The sequence below is a fragment of the Notechis scutatus genome, chromosome 1, assembly GCF_049901735.1.
Source record: "Notechis scutatus isolate UNSWTSFEM ecotype Mainland chromosome 1, rNotScu1.2, whole genome shotgun sequence".
Lineage (NCBI taxonomy): Eukaryota > Metazoa > Chordata > Lepidosauria > Squamata > Elapidae > Notechis > Notechis scutatus.
In genome coordinates this window covers 36,015,081-36,034,391 of record NC_142009.1, presented here as the reverse complement: position 1 = coordinate 36,034,391, position 19,311 = coordinate 36,015,081, and the positions used below count along the sequence as shown (strand labels likewise).

Sequence of the window (19,311 nt, the reverse complement as noted above, 5' to 3'; positions counted from 1 at the left end):
TTTCATTTCAATGAATTAGATTAAAATCCTGGAACAGGAAATCGAACACTTGAATCAAACTGTAACTTCACTTCGACAGCGTTCACAAATCAGTGCTGAAGCAAGAGTAAAAGATATTGAGAAGGAAAATAAAATTCTCCATGAATCTATCAAAGAGACAAGCAGCAAACTGAGTAAAATAGAATTTGAAAAGAAGCAAATGAAAAAAGAGTTAGAACATTATAAAGAAAGGGGAGAAAGAATGGATGAGCTGGAGAAAGAAGTTCATCATCTTGAAAAAGAAAATGAACTATTACAGAAAAGAATTACTAATTTAAAAATTACATGTGAAAAAATTGATTCTTTAGAACAAGAGAATTCCAGTCTAGATGTTGAAAACAGAAAGCTGAAAAAGACTTTAGATAGTCTGAAAAATCTCAGCTTTCAATTAGAGTCCTTAGAGAAAGAGAATGCACAACTTGATGAAGAAAACTTAGAACTCAGAAGATCTGTTGAATCTTTGAAGAGTACCAACATCAAGATGGCTCAGTTAGAACTGGAAAATAAAGAACTGGAAAGTGAAAAAGGCCAGCTACAGAAGAGCCTGGATCTTATGAAAGCATCCTTTAAAAAGACAGAACGTTTAGAAGTGAGTTATCAAGGCTTGGATACAGAAAATCAAAGGTTGCAGAAAACCCTAGAAAACAATAACAAAAAGATTCAACATCTAGAAAGTGAATTACAAGAACTGGAGTCAGAAAATCAGACCCTGCAAAAAAATCTTGAGGAACTCAAAATCTCCAGTAAACGTTTAGAAAAATTAGAAAAAGAGAATAAACTTTTGGAGCAAGAAACAACCCAGCTAGAAAAAGATAAGAAACAGCTAGAGAAAGAGAATAAAAGGCTCAGGCAACAAGCAGATGTTATGGATAGCACACTAGAAGAAAATAATGTGAAAATAGGTCACCTGGAAAAAGAGAACAAATCACTCTTTAAAGAAATTGGTTTATGTAAAGAAGCATCTATTCGTCTAAAAGAAGCAGAAAAGGAAAATAAAGAGCTTGTAAAAAGAGCTACCATTGACAAAAAAACACTTGTCACATTACGTGAGGTAATGTTCATTATTGCATAATATGCTCTTATTATAAAGAGGAATGTAGCTGTAATGTGTTAGTTATATATCAACATTATTTCCACAATAATTTACCAATCCGAAATTATTTGTATTTTAATTTATTTAGACTTAATGTTAAAAGCTCTTTATAAACTCAGTTTCAGAAATATTGTTTAGATGTTTTAAGAAACTAATAATTGTACTATTTTATGGGCTTCCATATAATATGTAAATCAGAATAATTTTATGTATTTATTTTTTTAGTTAGATGTGTCAATTCTGTGAGTATTTGTACTTTAGTTTTTTCCACACCATAGCTGCTAATTGCTATTGGGCATTTCTTGAAAGGATTTTTTTAATTGAATAAATTGACACTTAACTATATTTCTTTCATATAGCAATAACTTTCTCTAAGGCTCTTTTGTGACATATATAAGTTGTCTCCCTTCAAAATTAAATAATAGTTTCCTCCTTGCTTTTCAGGTTTCTTATTGTTTCCTAACATTGTGCACTTAGTTAATTGACAAAGAGGGTATGCAACTTTGTTTTATTCTGAAGTCACAGCTATTTTGCTCTAAAACAACAGTAGAAACAGTGAAAATTGTACTGTAATCTGTTCTGATTGACATTACACAAAAGCTTAGTCTCACTTAATTGTGAGACTAATCAATCAAACATTATCTTGCTGTGCTTAATAAAAAGAAATAATGGAGTCAGTTTTTTTAAACAACATAATGAATTAAAACTCAGTGGTATTAGAAAACCATACTGGTGATTTGTTTGTCCATGGTGAGCAGGATTTTTGTTGTTGTTCAGTTGCTAAGTTGAGCCAGACTCTTTACCACCCTATGGACCATAACTTGCCAGCATGCCCCCCAATTGTCTCTCAATGTTTTCCCAAATTCATATTCATTGCTTCAGTGACACTATCTAATCACCTCATCCTCTGCTATCCCCTTCTCCTTTTGCCTACAATCTTTCCCAATATCACGGTCTTTTCATGATAAGAGTCTTTGCTTCTCCTTAGGTGGCCAAAATATTTGAGCTTCAGCTTCAGTAGCTGTCCTTCCAAAGTGAAGAGGATACTACTGCAATATCCCTTGACTCCATTTGAAAGAAGTTATTTTTTTAAAGTTAGTTCTATCTAACATAAGCTGATTTCACTTGGAATTCTCTATAAAGAATAAAGTATAAAGAAGTTTGGATTATTTGAAAACATGAAGTAGGTTTTTATTTTAAAGGAACGTATAGGAATACAGTATAAGGAAAACTAGAAAACAACTATTTAGCATAGGAATAGTTTAGATGACAGACATGATATTCTTCCGATTAAAATCGGAATTCTGATTTTTTTGGGAATCGCCCCCCACCCTTCCCCCTTCTTCTCCTCCTTCCCCTCCCCTCGTAGGCCCCCTGAGTCAGGAGTTGCTGGCGGCGCTTTCCAACGGCACCAGCGGCACCGGAGCAGACCAGCTGTCTCTCCGTCTGACAGCCTCGGCCGAATCTCTGCCTCCCAGCGCACTTGGTCCTCCGCCTGCAGGCTTCCCCGGCCCCTTGCCAAGCGGGTTTTCCGCCCCAGCCCGGCAGGGCCCTTGCTGCCTTCCCCTCGCCTGGCCAGCCGGGCTCCTTGGGCAACCCGGCTGCCTTGTGCCGAGAAACGCGCTGCCAGGCGGGGGCCACGTGGCGCAGGGCAACACGCCACCGCCCGGCCCTGGCGAGGGAAAGCAGCGGGTGCTCCCCAGGCGGCGGCCTCGGCCCCGCCACCAGGGAAGCGGCTGCCCAGCTCCTGAGCTGATCCACACCTGACCGGCTGGAAAGGAAGGGTGTGTAGCGTTGGTGTTGTGTGTGCGATTTCTTGGCGCGCAGTGCGGGGTCTCTTGGCTGGCCCCGATTTTTTTTTCAGAGGGGAATATCATGCCTGAGATGAGCAGTCCCCAACCTTTGTGGCTTGGCAGCCCAGCTTGGTGGGGGGAGGAGAACTGGGCTGCATGAGCGGTGGGCTGGCATGCACACATGCAGTTCAACTTACACAAGCATCAGGCTGGTGTGCCTACGCACAAGTGCTTGCTGGCAGGCTGCTCACACAATTCAAACTACACATGCACACTCTGACCAGCCATTTGTGCAGCCCAATTCCAGATAGGCCAAGGCCCAGGGGTTGGGGACTCCTGATCTACTAACTAGATCTTAATGTAGTACTGTAATAGTAGAGAGAGAGTTGAATGTGGTTTGAAAGATAATTATCTCTTTTCTGTATCCATCTTGTTTATACTAAGCAAATTTGACAGATTTTGTACTATTTAAAACAAGTGTGAGTTTGTACAAAAACCTTTCTAAAAATCACTTTCTAAAAATCTGTGTCTCTTTTGTTGTCTTGTAACAAATAGTCATTTGTTCAATCCATTCTTTTGTTTTAAGGATTTAGTGAATGAAAAACTGAAGACACAGCAGATGAATAATGAGTTAGAAAAACTTACACATGAACTTGAAAAGATAGGTTTAAACAAGGAACGTCTCTTACATGATGAGCAGAGTACTGATGACAGGTATGAGTATGTAAAAGACATTCTGGATTAAATTGATGGTAACTCTCCAAGATATTTCTACCCTGTTGGTTTTTTAAGGATCTATTGCTCATATATCTTGCTGAGAAAATAGCCACTTCTTTCAGTTGCCTTATCAGATTTTTATGATAAATGCTGCACGTTAATAAAGAAATGAAGTTGCTTTGTGGTGTTTGTGCAAGGGTTACAAAAAATGTATCACATTTTTTAAAATGGTGATGGTTTTAGAAATTTAGATTCTGGAGTCTAGTAATAAGAAAATTGTTTTCAGATCATATCTTTGAGGCAGAAGAAGCACAGCCTCTGAAAATAATTTTGATTATGCTTAGCTTGCTATATCTGCAAGTGTAATAACAATGGCGTACAAACATTTGTATGGTATATATTAGCAGTAATTAAAATAATCATAGGAGATTTAGTATATTTTATCTCTTAAGTTAAATGGCTTTATATTTTATATCTTGCAACAAGTTTTCAATAAGTAGCCTCAAGGAAAATACCAGTGGTTTTCCTATTTTAAAATATATCTTCTGTTATTTGTTCCATCCTTAGCTCTTAACAACTGTAGAATTAGGTCAGAGAGAAGTGTGAGGAAAGCAAATTCAGTGATTGGATCAGAAGAGGAATAAAGTGGAATGAGGAAATTTATTTAAGACTGAATGTTCTATATTGTCAGGTTAAATAGGATCCATGCTAATATGAAATTTTAGATGGTTTCCCCCCAAGTGTAATTACAGTGTATTGTTTAGAAGAATAGAAAATAATTTGCTAACATTTAAATAGTTTATGGTCGATAAGACATTTGTCCCATGGTTGCAATTCTTACAATGTATCCATTTTTTTATTTCTGTTATATACACCAACAAATACTTGCATTCTGTTACTTACATATTGCAATGCTCTCTTCAAAGCCGTGATTCACAGTTTACAACTGTCAGATGCAAAACAATCAAACAAATGAAATGTTAATGTCATAAAACAATAGTTGCCTTTAAAACAAACAAAATACAGTAATCAAACTGTAATACAAAATATAGTACAAAAAAGGCCAAAGTATTAAAACCAGAACAGATTAAAAGCAGCACCCCTGTGGAAGAAATATGAAAATAGGTATATGTCTATAACATTGGGACTATGCCTAAAAAAATCTTGGCCCAACGAGATTCAGGTCTAGCTTTGAACATATGCACACTCTTGACATTGGGAACAGTGTTTTTTTTCTCACATAGATAAATATTCCAAAACTATCAGTTTACTATTTTCAAATTCATTAAGTTGACATAAAGGTTATGAATTATTTAAAGTGAATTACTGATAATGAGAACTTCATTAAAATTGTTTCATTAAACAGTAAATACAAACTTTTGGAGTCAAGGTTAGAGTCCACACTGAAGAAATCACTTGAAATAAAAGAAGAAAAAATTGCTGCTTTGGAAGCTCGATTAGAAGAATCAACAAATCTAAATCGACAGCTGCGTCAAGAGCTTAAGATAGTAAGTTAAAACATGTTCCATCTGCCTTATGATATAATACCTGCAATTTATTTTTAAGTTCATGAAAAGTTTACACTTATTAAACTTCAAATCCATAAATTAAAAATGTCTACTATTTACAAACACTGCAAATTTGAAAGCAGAACAGTTGTTAAAAGTACAGTTTTCACAACCTATACTTTTCCACTGTTAAACTGTTCCCTTTTTTCAGAATAGGAAAGAGAGGGAATAACTGTTAAGTCTTAGCTCACTAGAATGCCTTTCACTATACTCTTTCTGCCTCTCTTGCAGATTGACTGCCAATTACTCTAAAAATGATGGGTAGTATTAATTTTTGCATCATACTATTTCTATTTGTATTAATATTGATTCTTGAATTTTATAGAAAAGATAAGATCATTTAAAATATTGTTTAAAAGTTATTGAGTCATAAGAATATTTAAGTGTATTGTTCTTTTGAGTGCTTGGAAGCTAAACTCTATCTCTGTTCAGTAGGGCTTACTCCAAATTGTGGGTGTAGGATTGTAGTCTGAACATGCATTGGTCTGTATGGTACTTGAATCATACATGAAATAATGGAATAATTAACCATACAATCATTAGAAAAATCTTGATACTAAATTTTTGCATACAGTAGTTTCTGCAACAATAAGTAGTGACAAGAAGTGTTAAATCTTAAAGACAATAATTGTCCAGTTGCCTTAACAGTCATCACATTATTGGACTAGAACTGGGGAGACCTAGGTTCAAGTCTCCATTCAATCAGTTTACCCTGACTTACAACCTAACCTTCAACTGGTTTTTATGAAGTTAAAGTATATATTTTAATAAAAGTTTTATTTAAGTTTTCACAAAACATACAAATACAAATAAAATTTCTTTTTTTGAGAACAGCGTGCCCCCGGGTTATCACTTCTCCATACAGACATAAACTCAATACATATTTATCTTATACATTTTAATCCATATCTTATAACTATTTTTGCAATTTTTTCAATAGCTTTCCCTTTCTTTACTTCCTATAGCCTTATTTTAAATTATCTCATTCCTTTCTTAATTCAATTACATATCTTTTTCTAATTTTTAAAATCTTTCTAATCAATGTTTTTATACTTTTGTCTGTCCTGTTTACAATTTCATATTATCTTTTCTCATAAAACAAATTTTCTCTTGTAATTACTAGACTGGAGTGTAACACCTTTGTATCTTTTTTCAAATCTTGTTTAAAAATTTAAGTTACACCTTTACAGTTATAACATTCATTTTCTAACCTCTATTTTATAACAGATACCTATTTTCAGTCGAATTCTGCTTGGTACATTCCCTTAAAAATACACATTAAATTCTTAAAGGAAAAAAAGTATATATGTATATATATCTGTTTTCTTAAGTTTTCGCGGGTACTTACATGTATGGTATTCAGCTTTGTTCGGGTATTTTCCCACGTCATTATAATTGTGCTTTTAAAGTTGTAGCAACGTTTCGGCAGAATCTCATCTGCCATCATCAGGCTTCTGTATTGTGTTTGTCTGTGTTCGTCAGACGAACACAATACAGAAGCCTGATGATGGCAGATGAGATTCTGCCGAAATGTTGCTACAACTTTAAAAGCACAACTATAATGACGTGGGAAAATACCCGAACAAAGTTGAATACCATACACGTATATATATCTGTGTATATATGTATAGCAATAGTAAATGGAATAATAATTCTATTCAAGTACTGCTCTGCCATTAATATTAATAACAATCTTTTACATTTCTATTTCTTTTAACAAACATTACCTAGTAATATCAGTTGTCTTTCACTTTAAACATCTATATTTCATATTTTACTTATTACTGTCTTTAAATAAAAAACAAAGCAATAGTTATAAGTTAAAGTATATATTTTTGAGGGAAAATAGACTAGAAATGTAATAAATAAATAACGAATTCCTATATTAAAATTTGACCTAATTTATCTTTAGGTGAAAAAGAATTATGAAGCCCTCAAGCAAAGACAAGAGGAAGAGAAGATGGTGCAGAGTTATTCTTCAAAACTTGATGAAGAAAGTCAGCCTGTCACTAAATGGGAAAGAGATAATCAGGAAACTACTAGAGAACTTTTGAAGGTTAAAGATAGATTAATTGAAGTTGAAAGAAATGTAAGTATATCATTTGCTTTACTAGAAACTGTTAAACATTTCATGGTTTTTGTGGATTTTACATAGGTGATATGTTTGTACAGACTATATGTTAGAATCTTCTAGGACTGTGTGGGCTTTGTTTAATTTGTTTTTAGTTAGACACAGGCCTGTAGTGTGCATGGCCCAAGCATGGTTCCCGCCTGTTCTTCCACTTTCCTTTTGGCTACTGCATAAGCAGTATGCGTTTCTCTGAATTTTTTTGTCAAAATTCACCAGTCTTTCCTCTATGTTACAGCCTTTCGCATTTCTCGATTATTCTTTGTAAATTCTCAGATGCTATCCCAGCAGATTGGTCAATCAACAATTCTTTCCTTCCCTTCTTTTGTTAGTAGTAGCCATTTTATCATAGTTTATAGTCCAAAATGAAGAATCATAAAAAGAAGAAATTTATTTTTTCTTCCTTCCTCTGAATACTGCAGTCCACGCCCTTTCACAATCATCCTTCTTTGTCTTTAAAAGAGTCCATCAATCATTTTCCTAGGAGAACCCAAGCATACTTCTCCATGGAAGTATGTAGTATTTAATTAATTTAAAGGAACCTAGTGCTATGTAAACAAAGTCCATCAAAACACTTCTGATCTCTTTGTCCATTTAAAACAAAAATAATCGCAACGTTTCCCCCAATTTTGCTTTATGCTGCAAATTAATTTTAAATTCTTACAGTTTCTACACACACACACACACACACACACACACACACACACACACGTTAGTTGCACCACTGGCCATACAAACGTTCACCGTGCGGTTCAATAAAAGTGCTTCAAAGATCACTTATAGCTTTTAAGAAATTATAGTCCAAAGTGCTTTAGAAAGTGGCATTTGGGCAGACTCAGTGTCAATTAAAGGCTCTACTGAGACTTCTTTCTATTCTCCCAACATTCTTTACTCATGAGGTGGCTGCAGAGTTTGTCTGGGTTCTACAAGCCTCCTAGTGAGAAGCAGCCTTATGGAGCATACGATTTCTTCATCTTGTTCTGATCCAGAGATGCTCTGCTGGCCAGAAAAATAGACTGCAAAACTGTTGCCAAGGCTGGAACAGGCTGGTTGCAGTTCCAGCCTTGGCAACATTTCTGCACTTTTTTCTTCTTCTAGAATAACAGAGTTGGAAGGGACCTTAGAGGTCTTCTAGTTTAAATCCTTGCTCAAGCAGGAGACCCTACACCATTTCAGGCAAATGGTTGCCCAATCTCTTCTTAAAAATCTCCAGTGTTGTAGCACTCACAACTTCTGGAGGCAAGTCATTCCACTAATAAATTGTTACAATTATCAAGAAATTTCTCCTTAGTTCTAGGTTGGTTCTCTCATTGATTAGTTTCCCTCCATTCAATTATGTCTGATTTTCAGAGACTTTCCGGACAAGTCCCTGCAATTTTCTGGCAAAGTTTTTCTGAAGTGGTTTGCCATTCCCTTCCTTCCTAAGATTAAGAAAAAGTGAATCACCCGGGGTTTCGGTTTGTCGGCCGCGGCGGTAGGGATTCGCGAAGCTGCGCGATCCCTGCCGCTAAGCCGTTTTGGGGCTCCGACCCGGACGGGTGCGGAGCAAGGCTGCCCTGCAGGGGTAGCTGAAGGTAAGGGGATCCGGAGGAAGGGTTTGGGGGTGTTGCAGACCCCCTCCTGGCCGGCAGAACCCCCTTTTACCAGGACGGTGCAGCGGCGGTCCGTAATGGCCGCCACAAAGAAGTTGACAGCCGGGCAAGTATGCGCAGGAGGAAGAAGAGAAAGTTATTGAAAGTGAAAGTTCTTCTTGGTTGACCCAGGGCTTTGAGATTTATCTAATTTAATTCCTGGAAAAGATGGTTTTTGATGATTTTTTCCACAAGAGAAAAAAAAGCGGCTATTTTGAGGTGCTGAAGGAAAGTTTACTCTCCCTCCCGACGGAATTAAGCCGGAAGGGAGAGGATAAAGAAAATATATAAATTTGGATCTTGTTGGAGGAGATGCCTTGAAGACTTGAGGACAGAAATATAATCTTAATAAGGCTTTAAAATATAGATTTGGACTCTTTTTTTTTTTTGTTTGATACCACCCCTGGAAGAGGAAGGGGAATTTTGGCTTGCTTGGATTTATTGAGGATTGTGGATTTTGGGATTGTTTTGCCTTTCTCTCGGAATATTTGGTTGGTGTAAGAAGGAAGAGGAATAAAGAAAAGAAAAGATTTATTTATAATGGCTTTCCTTTTTGAAGACCTGAGGGATGAATATGAGCAAACAAAAGCAGCCTGCAAAGATGGCATGGAAAAAGCTTTTCTATTTCTAGAAATGGCGCTGGTCAATTACCAACAGACAATGGAACAGATGGAAACGGAAGAAGAACAACAAGGAAGAGACGAAGACGCCATCTTCATTGAATCCCAAAACTTATCTAAGGAAGAAGGAAGGAAGAGAGCAAGGAAAATGAAGGACTTAAGATTTAAAAAACATTTGAGAAAGAGAAAAATATGATGCAAAATAAATATAATGATAACAAACAAGAGAAAAAGGGAACACAACAGAGAAGGGATCCCAGCAAGGCAGAGGTTAGAAGAAGAAGGGGGTAGGAAGATTTGGTGGGGGAAGAAAGAAAGGGAAAGGCGGAGAAAAGCCTCAAAGCTTTAAAATTGGATGGGAGAAGAGGGATTTTTTTAGAGACAAAGGATGAAATATAAATTTCTGTAAGAAAGATTCTGCTAAGGTACAGAAGATGGTATTGTAACATTTATATTTGAAATAGTAAATTAGAATGGTTTAAGATTTAATAAGAAATTAAAATGTTGAAGTTTAAAATTGAAATGTTGAAGTTTTTAATAATGATTGATTTAATAATGATTGATTTTTGAAATGTAATAAAATATCGAAGGAAAGGAGGATACAATGTATTTAAACATTTTTGGTGGATAGATGTACCAAGCAGAACCAAATTGGGTATTTGTTATGTTGAATGTTAATTTTACTAACTTAGGGGAGGATAGGAAGGCATCATACTCTGATTAGTGATTTCAGGAGAAATTCTTTTTATTATAAGAAGAGATAGAGGGATAATGAATGGGCAAAAGATACAAATTTAATGATTTAATTAAGATGGATTAAATAAGATAGAATTGTGAAGAGTGATATGCGCTATTATTTTAGCCCATGCAAAGAGAGGTAACTGGGGCCAAGGTACTTTACTAAAAGATTTTTTATGTTTGTTTGTGTTTGTTTGTGTTTTATGAGAATATTGGGGAAATTATTGTAGAAAGACAGGGAAAGATTTAATATGTAATGATTTGTTTGTTGTTGAAACTTTTAATAAAACTTGTTTTAAAAAAAAAAAGAAAAAGTGAATCACCCATGGTCAGCCCAACTGGTTTTATGCCTAAGCTGGGACTAGAACTCGTGATTTCCCAGTTTCTACCCTGATTCCTAAATCACTGGCTCTCAATCATATATTGTGTTGTTTAACTATGCCTCTATAGTTATAAATTGAAATGTGGGGTTTTAGCTTAAATATTACCTTTTTAAGTTATGCTTATATTTTGTGATTTTAACTAACTGATTTTGAACGTTCACACATTTTGGAATGTTTGATACAAAAATTTAAAAATAGTGATTTATTTATTTTTTACTGAAGAGGTACATGCATTTAATATGGTTTTTTTTCATTCCTAAAGAATGCAACTCTGCAGGCAGAGAAGCAAGCCCTGAAAACACAACTAAAGCAACTTGAAACACAGAATAATAATTTGCAAGCTCAGATAACAGCACTTCAAAAACAGACTGTTTCCTTACAGGAGCAAAATACAACCCTGCAAACTCAAAATGCGAAACTTCAGGTTCTGTTTTCATATATAAATATTTTCTCCATTCACAATGTACAGGTAGTCCTTGCTTACTGACCATTCATTCAGTGACCAAAGTTACAATGGTGCTGAAAAGAATAACCTTACAGCCTATTTGCAACCTCAGTCATGTGATTACTATTAAACTCAGTACATGTGTTGACCTATGGTTTCTTCTTTTTTTCTCCCCTTTCAGAACAGATTGATTTGAGAGAAATAAACTGCAAGTAAGCTGTTTGCTCTTTTACACATTGAAAGCAATGCAGTCACATCAGCAATGTGGGACTGGGAGCTGTGGGCATGCTATGCAAACGGATTACAGTACTCTTGAAATTTCTCTCCAATCTTTCTGGTATGCAGGGGGCATGTGCCTGCAGCTCCTAAACCCATGCTGCAGTGCCATCCCATTGCTTTCAATACATACAAGGCAATAAGTAGGCACTACAGCATTCCAAAGCATGGTTGGGAGACAAATGAAAGTTGAGGTGTGACTAATTTTGTCTCTTTACATCTGGAAAGCATAATCCTAACCACTTGATTTCCCACTTTGCAATTGTTTTGCTTTGTGGCAGAGTTGCAATCTCAATTAGAGACATTAAGCAAAGACTATTTGCACATTTAATCTTTACAACCTTGCTTTTAACATGAGACATTTGATTGTATGTTTTTTCTGTAGTTATGCCAATGCAATTCTTTTTCCTTATTAATGATCTTGTCTGAATACAGAGTGGCTCTGCTCTTTGAAATCTGACTTTATACTTCCATTCCACAGGATATGACAAGCTCATACTGCTTTCAGACCCTATATATCACAGTCTTGTAATGGTTTGGTAGGGAATTAATCTAGGGTGTAAGATTCCAGGTGCTGTTAGATATCTTCTCCCCATAACTTCCTAATTTTCTGCAAAATATCTACTTAACTTTTTAATGTCTGACAGCAGCAGGGAAGCTGCTACATTTACTGATAGTTTAAGTCCAGTTAAGCAGGCTTTTTCAATTATTTTGGAAATGCCTTCCTTTCCAAAGATCTTCCTATATGAGGAACATGTTTGGTCAGAATGGCTCTGTGGGCTGTGGAATATAAAATCCAGAAGTTCTGCAAATGATCTCCTGCGGTCCTCCTTCTGTCTTCAAGAATTCTTCCAACAGAGTAATTGGGGGAAATAAGCTTGTGGGGTTGAGAATGGAGAAGTCCAGTTGAGCAGACTTCTGCTATATTTGTTGACTTGGGCTTAACTTCCCCTCTATAAATCATTTCTGTAATGCAAACTAGATGCGCAAACTAATGCGAAATTGTTCTTTTGGCAAAATTCAGTCTTCTCAAATTTGGATCCATGCTAGCTGGATCTAGTAAGATTGATAGGCCAAAATAGCTGAAAGAAGATGGCAACGGAAAACATTTTTTTATACATTAAAAGGAGTTCGTTATACATTAGCTAATTACATGTTTTTTTCATTATAGGTGGAGAATTCAGCAATTAATTCCCAAAGCACATCACTTATGAACCAGAATGCACAGCTATTGATTCAACAATCAACCTTAGAAAATGAAAATGAATCCATAATAAAGGAACGGGAAGACTTGAGATCATTTTATGATTCTCTAATCAAAGATCATGAAAAATTGGAACAACTTCATGAGCGGCAAGCAACTGAATATGAATCTCTCATTTCTAAGCATGGAAACCTTAAATCTGTACATAAGAATCTTGAAGTAGAACATAAGGATTTAGAAGACAGGTAAATTACATTGTGCTAAATCTAGCTAAATTAGGAAAGCCATAGAATTGTTTACATAGATTTAGGAAATAAAACAGTTTAATAAAAAAGAATATACTTTCTTAATTATTTTTACAATTTTATATTTAAGAATAGTTCTTATAATTTTATATTCACTTGACAGATATAGTCAATTATTTCAGCAAAAAGTACAATTAGAGGAACTGGAAAAAGGCCTCAAAGTGGAGCAAGAAAAGATGCTTCAGCAAAACAAGAAACATGAAATGGTAGCAGTGGAATACAAAAAACTTTGTGAAGAAAATGATAGGTAAGAAAGCAATACTAATGAATTACAGGTAGTTCTTGAGTTATAACTGCAATTGGGACCAGATTTTCAGTTATAAGTGATTGCAATCATAAGCTGGGATAGGCCTAATTTTACAACCTTTTTTATGGCGATTGTTAAGGCAATCACTGTGGTCATTAAGTGAACGCCGCTGTCATACGTGCAAGCCCATTATTCTGAAAGAACATTTCTTGTCAGAAACTTGTAAAAATGCCAGAAATCAGTAAGAAAAAGTTGCAAATCACAGTCACATGACCATAGGACACGGCAAGCAGTTATAAGCATGAGCTGTTTGCAAGGTATCTGAAACATGATCCCATGATTGGGGAATGGTGGCAAACATTCCACAATAGTCATAATTGCTTTACAAGCTGCTAAAGGCCTACTGTAATTTCAAACAGTTGTTAAGCAACTGGTTAACCAATAAGTAGAGGAGTACCTTATATTCTATGTCTATATTGTCTATATTGTATTATAGAGATTGAAATTGACCGTGATAACTGAAATACAGTGAAGTCTTTCAGTTGATGTAATTGCTTCCATTGGTAAAAGCAGTAGAAAGATAACTTTCCCTTGCCTTCAAATCAAGTTTATATATTAAAATCTGTTTTTGAAAATTTTAAAATCAGTGAAAGAGATTTTGAGGAATAAAGAGGAATGGGAGAGGAGAAAAAAACAGGACATTTCCATTAGTGTGGTATTAGATTGTACTTAGCACAGTGCAGAAGCATTGTTAAAACCTGAGCTATTCAATCCATTGCAATCCATCTATAATATATATTCATAGAAATTCATCTTTGATATGAGGAAAATATTGTATATATAGACAAAGGTTGTAGCATTGGTAACCATGCTTTATTTTTGTTCTTAAGAACAATACTACATGCATACCTCATAGGGTTATTTTATGAGGAAAATAGGAGGAAGTAATATTAGGTATTCTTGCTGCCTTGAATTGTTTATAAAAATTATAAATGTAAGATTATATATATATATATATATATATATATATATATATATATATATATATATATATATATATATATATATATATATAAACACCAATGTTTATAGACTCTTTGTGAAAGTAAATGTTATTGTAATATTATTTCATTTTTACCATTACAGATTAAATCACACATATATACAACTTTTGAAAGAGAATGAAGTTCTTCAGGTTGATCACAAGAATTTAAAAACTTTACTGAACAGTTCTAAATTAGAGCAAACACGACTGGAGGCTGAATTTTCTAAACTTAAAGAACAATATCAACAACTGGATATTACTCAGACAAAATTAAATAATCAGTGCGAGGTAATCAGTTTATATTATCCTTATAATAGCAATAGCACTTAGACTTATATACCGCTTTATAGTGCTTTACAGTCCTCTCTAAGCGGTTTACAGAGTCAGCCTATTGCCCCCAACAATCTGGGTCCTCATTTTACCCGCCTCGGAAGGATAGAAGGTTGAGTCAACCTGGAGCCTGGTGGAATTTGAACTGCCAAATTGTAAGCAGCTGGCTGCAGCAGAAGTAGCTTGCAGTAGTACCATACTCTAACCACTGCACCACAGAGGCTCCTAATTATAATAATTTGTTATAGTATAATTAGATGTATTGTATATTTATATGGATTTATAAGTAAATTAGAATTACAAATTTCATAATTTAACATTTTTAAATATGGTCTCTTTGCTTCTTGGCTTTAATTTATTCTGTCTTAGGACTTCATGAGGACATTTGGGGGAATAATTTGAAACTGAATTTAGACTTTGATTCTGTTGCTAAAAGATTATTTTTGATGGCTGTTTTTTAATATCATTTTATCTGATCTTTGCTCTGAAGGCTTGAGAGCAGGGGTGGGTTTCTACCAGTTCTGTCCACCTCTGTAGAACCAGTAACTCTGAAGAGCAGCAGACATAGAACCGTTTCTATGTCTGCTGATGTTTTTGCCCACCCAGGCTCTTACCTGATCTTTATTTCCTGATTTTTCAACTTCAGCTGCCGAACGAGGCACAGCTGCAGTTAAATTAGCAGGAAAAGAGGGCTGTTTCAAAGGCTGAATCTCTGCACACAGCATGCTGATGACGATTTATAGGCGGGCTCACAGCGTGCAGGGAAGCTCGTACATCCCGAACCGGTAGTTAACCCTGTCGTATCCCACCCCTGCTTGAGAGCAAGTTAGAATGTGATGATTGTCTGGATGGAATAGCAATGCTTGCCCACTCACCTCACCAAACCCCAGCATCAAAGATAGGACTTCTTTGTAAAAGAGACTTCCAGTCCCAAAATTTACCTCATGGTGCCCTTATAATTTTTTTAAAAATACTGATCTTGTGTTTTTTTCCCCAACTATTAAAAAAATATAAAGAGCTTTAATATATTTTCCTTTATTGAATCAAATATTGAATTTATGTTTTACATAAAGAGTTAACATTCCTAAGTTTGAGAATGCCTCTAATGATGGATTTGTTAATTCATTCATCCCAGGAAAGTTGCAGATAATTTGATATTAAAACTTTAACTCGATGTAGTGGTCTCTTGGCATTTCCTACTCTTTTTTGCCTTTTGCTTTTCTCCTCAGTTTTATGCCCTTCTTCCTGTTTTTAGAGGCATAAAACGGATGTCATGAATAGGTATAGCCAGAAAACATGCAATGTTTGATAAACAAAAACAAAGAACATGTATTCTCTGATTCTTCTTCCATCTCAGTTGCAAGAGAATGAATATAATTACATCAATCCTCTCTTTCTCTGACAGGAACATCTGTCTAGCAGGAGATTGTTAGTGGTGTGTGAAGAAACGTTCAGTAAATAATTAAACTTAAGGCTAAAAAATAAAAGTGAAAGTTTAAATCCACAATTGTTGAAACAAGACTAAGAACAGGGGAGAAGAGGAGAGTGTTAAAACAGAGATTACTGGAAGAGATCATGGGTGGCTGCTCGGTGCAAGCAGTTCTTGGTGCTCAGGAAACAATTCCCTTGGGGGAAAGATAGTTCTAGAATATAAGGGGAGGGAGAGATACAGGTGAAGGGCTCAGAGATGTAATAGCAATCTCATTCACAGGGTGACAGCTCCTTGGCTGTTTCAAAGAACGAGGGTCCTGGGGAAGGAAGACATCAGTCTAAGGAAGAGAGAAGCTCTCCCTTAGAAGAAACCCAAAGTCCGAACAGGTTTCCTCTTGCATTGAAAATTTTCCCAGGAGTTTTTGATGGTAGATGATTTGATCATTAGGAATTTAGATGGCTGTGTGACTGGTGGTGACTACCTGGCGCCTACTGCTGACTGTATGGTGATTTGTCTGCCTATATGAAGGGTCCAGGTACTTTACACTGTCTAGATAGGCTGCTAGATGTTGCTGGCTGCTAGATGTTGTTGTGGGCACTAATGACATTCTTATAATATAGTTGGGAGGTCCTGGAAACTACATTCAGATGGCTAAGGTGGAAGCCAGAACCACCAGAGTAGCTTTCTCTGAAAGGCTACCTCTTCCATGCACAGGACTAATTAGACAGGTAGAATTGGAATTCTCAATGTACAGATGAGATGTTTCTGGAGAAGGAGAATTTCCTCTTTATTAGTTATTGGAGAATGTTTTGGGAAAAGCCAGATCTGTACAGGAAGGACAGGCTCCATTTGAACAAAAGGGACCAAAAGGGCAAAATGGGACCAAAAGGGTAGAACAGATATTAAATCCCTTAGGGAAGGAGATGAAAAGAATTATGTCTGCCTAAAGAGAGAATATAGGAGAGGAAAAAAAGGAGAAAAACATCCTTTTCCAGGTTTTCCTTAGTCCTTTATTAAACAGATCTCTGTTGATCAATATATGGATGTAATTAAATGTAAATTCAGATCTGATTTCTCAGTGTATTCAGTTTATAATCTACTCTTTCTAAGACAACATATTGGGTTAGCATTGCTGGATTCTTCTGTTATCCCTAACAATAAGAATTCTTCATGACAAATAATAATTTTTTTTAAAAAAAAAAGTTTTATTCAATTTTCACATATTACAGAAGGGGAAAAAAAAACCTTTTTTCAGCGAACAGCATAATTCCAGGTTAACACATTTCCATTACAAACTTGACTTTAATTTCCTACTCATCTTTCACATTTAATAACTTATCTTAATCTTACTTTATATATTTTCTTTAATTTTAATCATCAAGTTTTTTTCCATCTTTTATAAATTTGCCAAGATTGCTTAATCTATTTCTTTAAATCCTTACTGTATCATTATATATCTTCATATTCATTGTATTTTATATTCTTTTCTGTCAGGCCTGCAAGTTACTCATCTATACTTAATTCATCATTCCAAAAAATTCACATATTTGAAACATAGAAAAAACAACAACAAAACAACACCCCTATTATTGCCAATTTCTAGATGCCACCCCTATGGTTAACATATCACATATTTAACTCCCCCCCCAAGATTCCTGTAGTTTAATTTTGAATTAACACTTTTTTAAAAAAGCCACAATAATAACTTTTTAATAGTTACTACATTACATATGTCTCTTTTAAACCTGGGTCTGCAAGTTCCCCTTCTTATTACATAAAAATATATCTAGGTTAAGAAAATTATAAACAAAACAACATAATTAATCTCATCATTTCATAAGAACTAATATTGTTTTCCCTTTAACATTACTCCTGCTCTGTTTACCATAGCTTGTTAATTCATTAAATATTATTAATGTCTTTATTATGATATACCTCTCTTAATTCCATACTCTAAAGAAAAAAGAACAGCCAATCACGACAATAATAGAACAAAATCAGTCCCTATCTCCTATCTTAATAATCTATATTCCACTATTTTCTAAACAATTTATTATTTCTTATTTATTTAAACTAGTCCTTATACACTTGCAGAATCCCCTTTTAAATCTCAATCAACCATTATCTCAGTGCCTTTTAATTAAACAATTCCATTTCATTTTTATGTGCTTACCATATTTCTTTCTTTTCTGATCCTGTTTCATTCTTATCTTCTTTTTATCACTCCAATTTCTATCCCCCTCCTTTTTCATTACGCCCTTCTGGAATTTCCTTTCCTGCTGTTTTCTGTCCTTTTGTTCGGTTTTTTAAATAACCCCCCTTTTAGTTACAGTGTTAAATCTCCTATTATTAGTTCTCTTTCTTTTCCCCCTTTGCTTAAGTTTTTGTTGTTTCAAATGTTCATTTAAGATGGCCACTTCTTGCGATGATTTCTCTTCTTATTGTTCTTGTTATTTTGAAGCCTCCATTTCCAAAAATTGCAGTGCAAAACCAAATCATTTGCCGCCTTTTTGTAGCATGTCTTTCATATTTCTAAGTTCCGATTTAAGTTCCAGTAGCATTCCTGCCATATTTAAACAGTGTTTATAAAATTTTCCCAATGTTTAGCTCTTACTAACTCCTCTTCCAAAGATTTCTAGATTAATTCCACTTTTCAATATCCATAAATTAAAGTCTTGTATCAAAAACACCAAACAATTCCACAATTTGCCTTTGTTTGCAAATTTCACTTTCACTTTTCAGAGTCCCTATTTTGTAGTATCCTAATTCTGGTTATTTTGTATCAAGTAAGTCTTTGACGGATCCAAGTTTTAAAATAGAAAGGGATATATATATATAAACAAGTCTCTTCTCCACTAGATGGCACTCTTCGCTGTATTCAGAGTCGATTCTTTTTCTTTTTCCCGGCTTTTTCTCACTCATTCAAATTTTAAAGTTCTGATGTCAATAAATCCAAGTGTCAATTTTCAAATTTTTTGTTTTCCACCTTGACACAGCCTTGTCCAGCTTTAATAAGCCTGTTTGGTGTCAGGGTTATATATTTAATTATTTCAAGCACAAGCTTCTTCCGGCTTCTTCCTTCAAGATACAAAGCCACTTCAACTGTCACATATTTGCTTTCTTAATTTCTTTGTCCACCATTTGAATCCACTTTCTTAACAATTTTAAAAGATTTAAGTCCGGGGTACCTTATGCCAAAATTATCCTGGTTTCTATGCTGTCTTCTTCTTCACCGCTCCAGCACTATCTTGTCCGTTCAGCTTTCCTCTTCAGGGTGGCCATTTTACTGGCCACTGCTGCAGTCGTCTTCAAAGAGG

General features: G+C 35.1%; 1 protein-coding gene across 4 annotated transcripts in view; it reads left to right on the top strand.

Moving 5' to 3' along the window:
• CCDC88A (coiled-coil and HOOK domain protein 88A) overlaps positions 1-19,311 on the top strand; it is a 99,120-nt gene that overhangs the window by 47,888 nt on the left and 31,921 nt on the right. For all 4 annotated transcript variants that reach the window (XM_087961052.1, XM_087961042.1, XM_087961036.1 and 1 more), the window contains exons 15-22: positions 20-1,090; positions 3,512-3,639; positions 5,009-5,150; positions 7,123-7,299; positions 10,973-11,134; positions 12,603-12,880; positions 13,044-13,187; positions 14,334-14,520. In XM_087961052.1, coding sequence (XP_087817178.1) covers positions 20-1,090; positions 3,512-3,639; positions 5,009-5,150; positions 7,123-7,299; positions 10,973-11,134; positions 12,603-12,880; positions 13,044-13,187; positions 14,334-14,520 — 2,289 coding nt within the window. The remainder of the gene's footprint in view (positions 1-19; positions 1,091-3,511; positions 3,640-5,008; positions 5,151-7,122; positions 7,300-10,972; positions 11,135-12,602; positions 12,881-13,043; positions 13,188-14,333; positions 14,521-19,311) is intronic.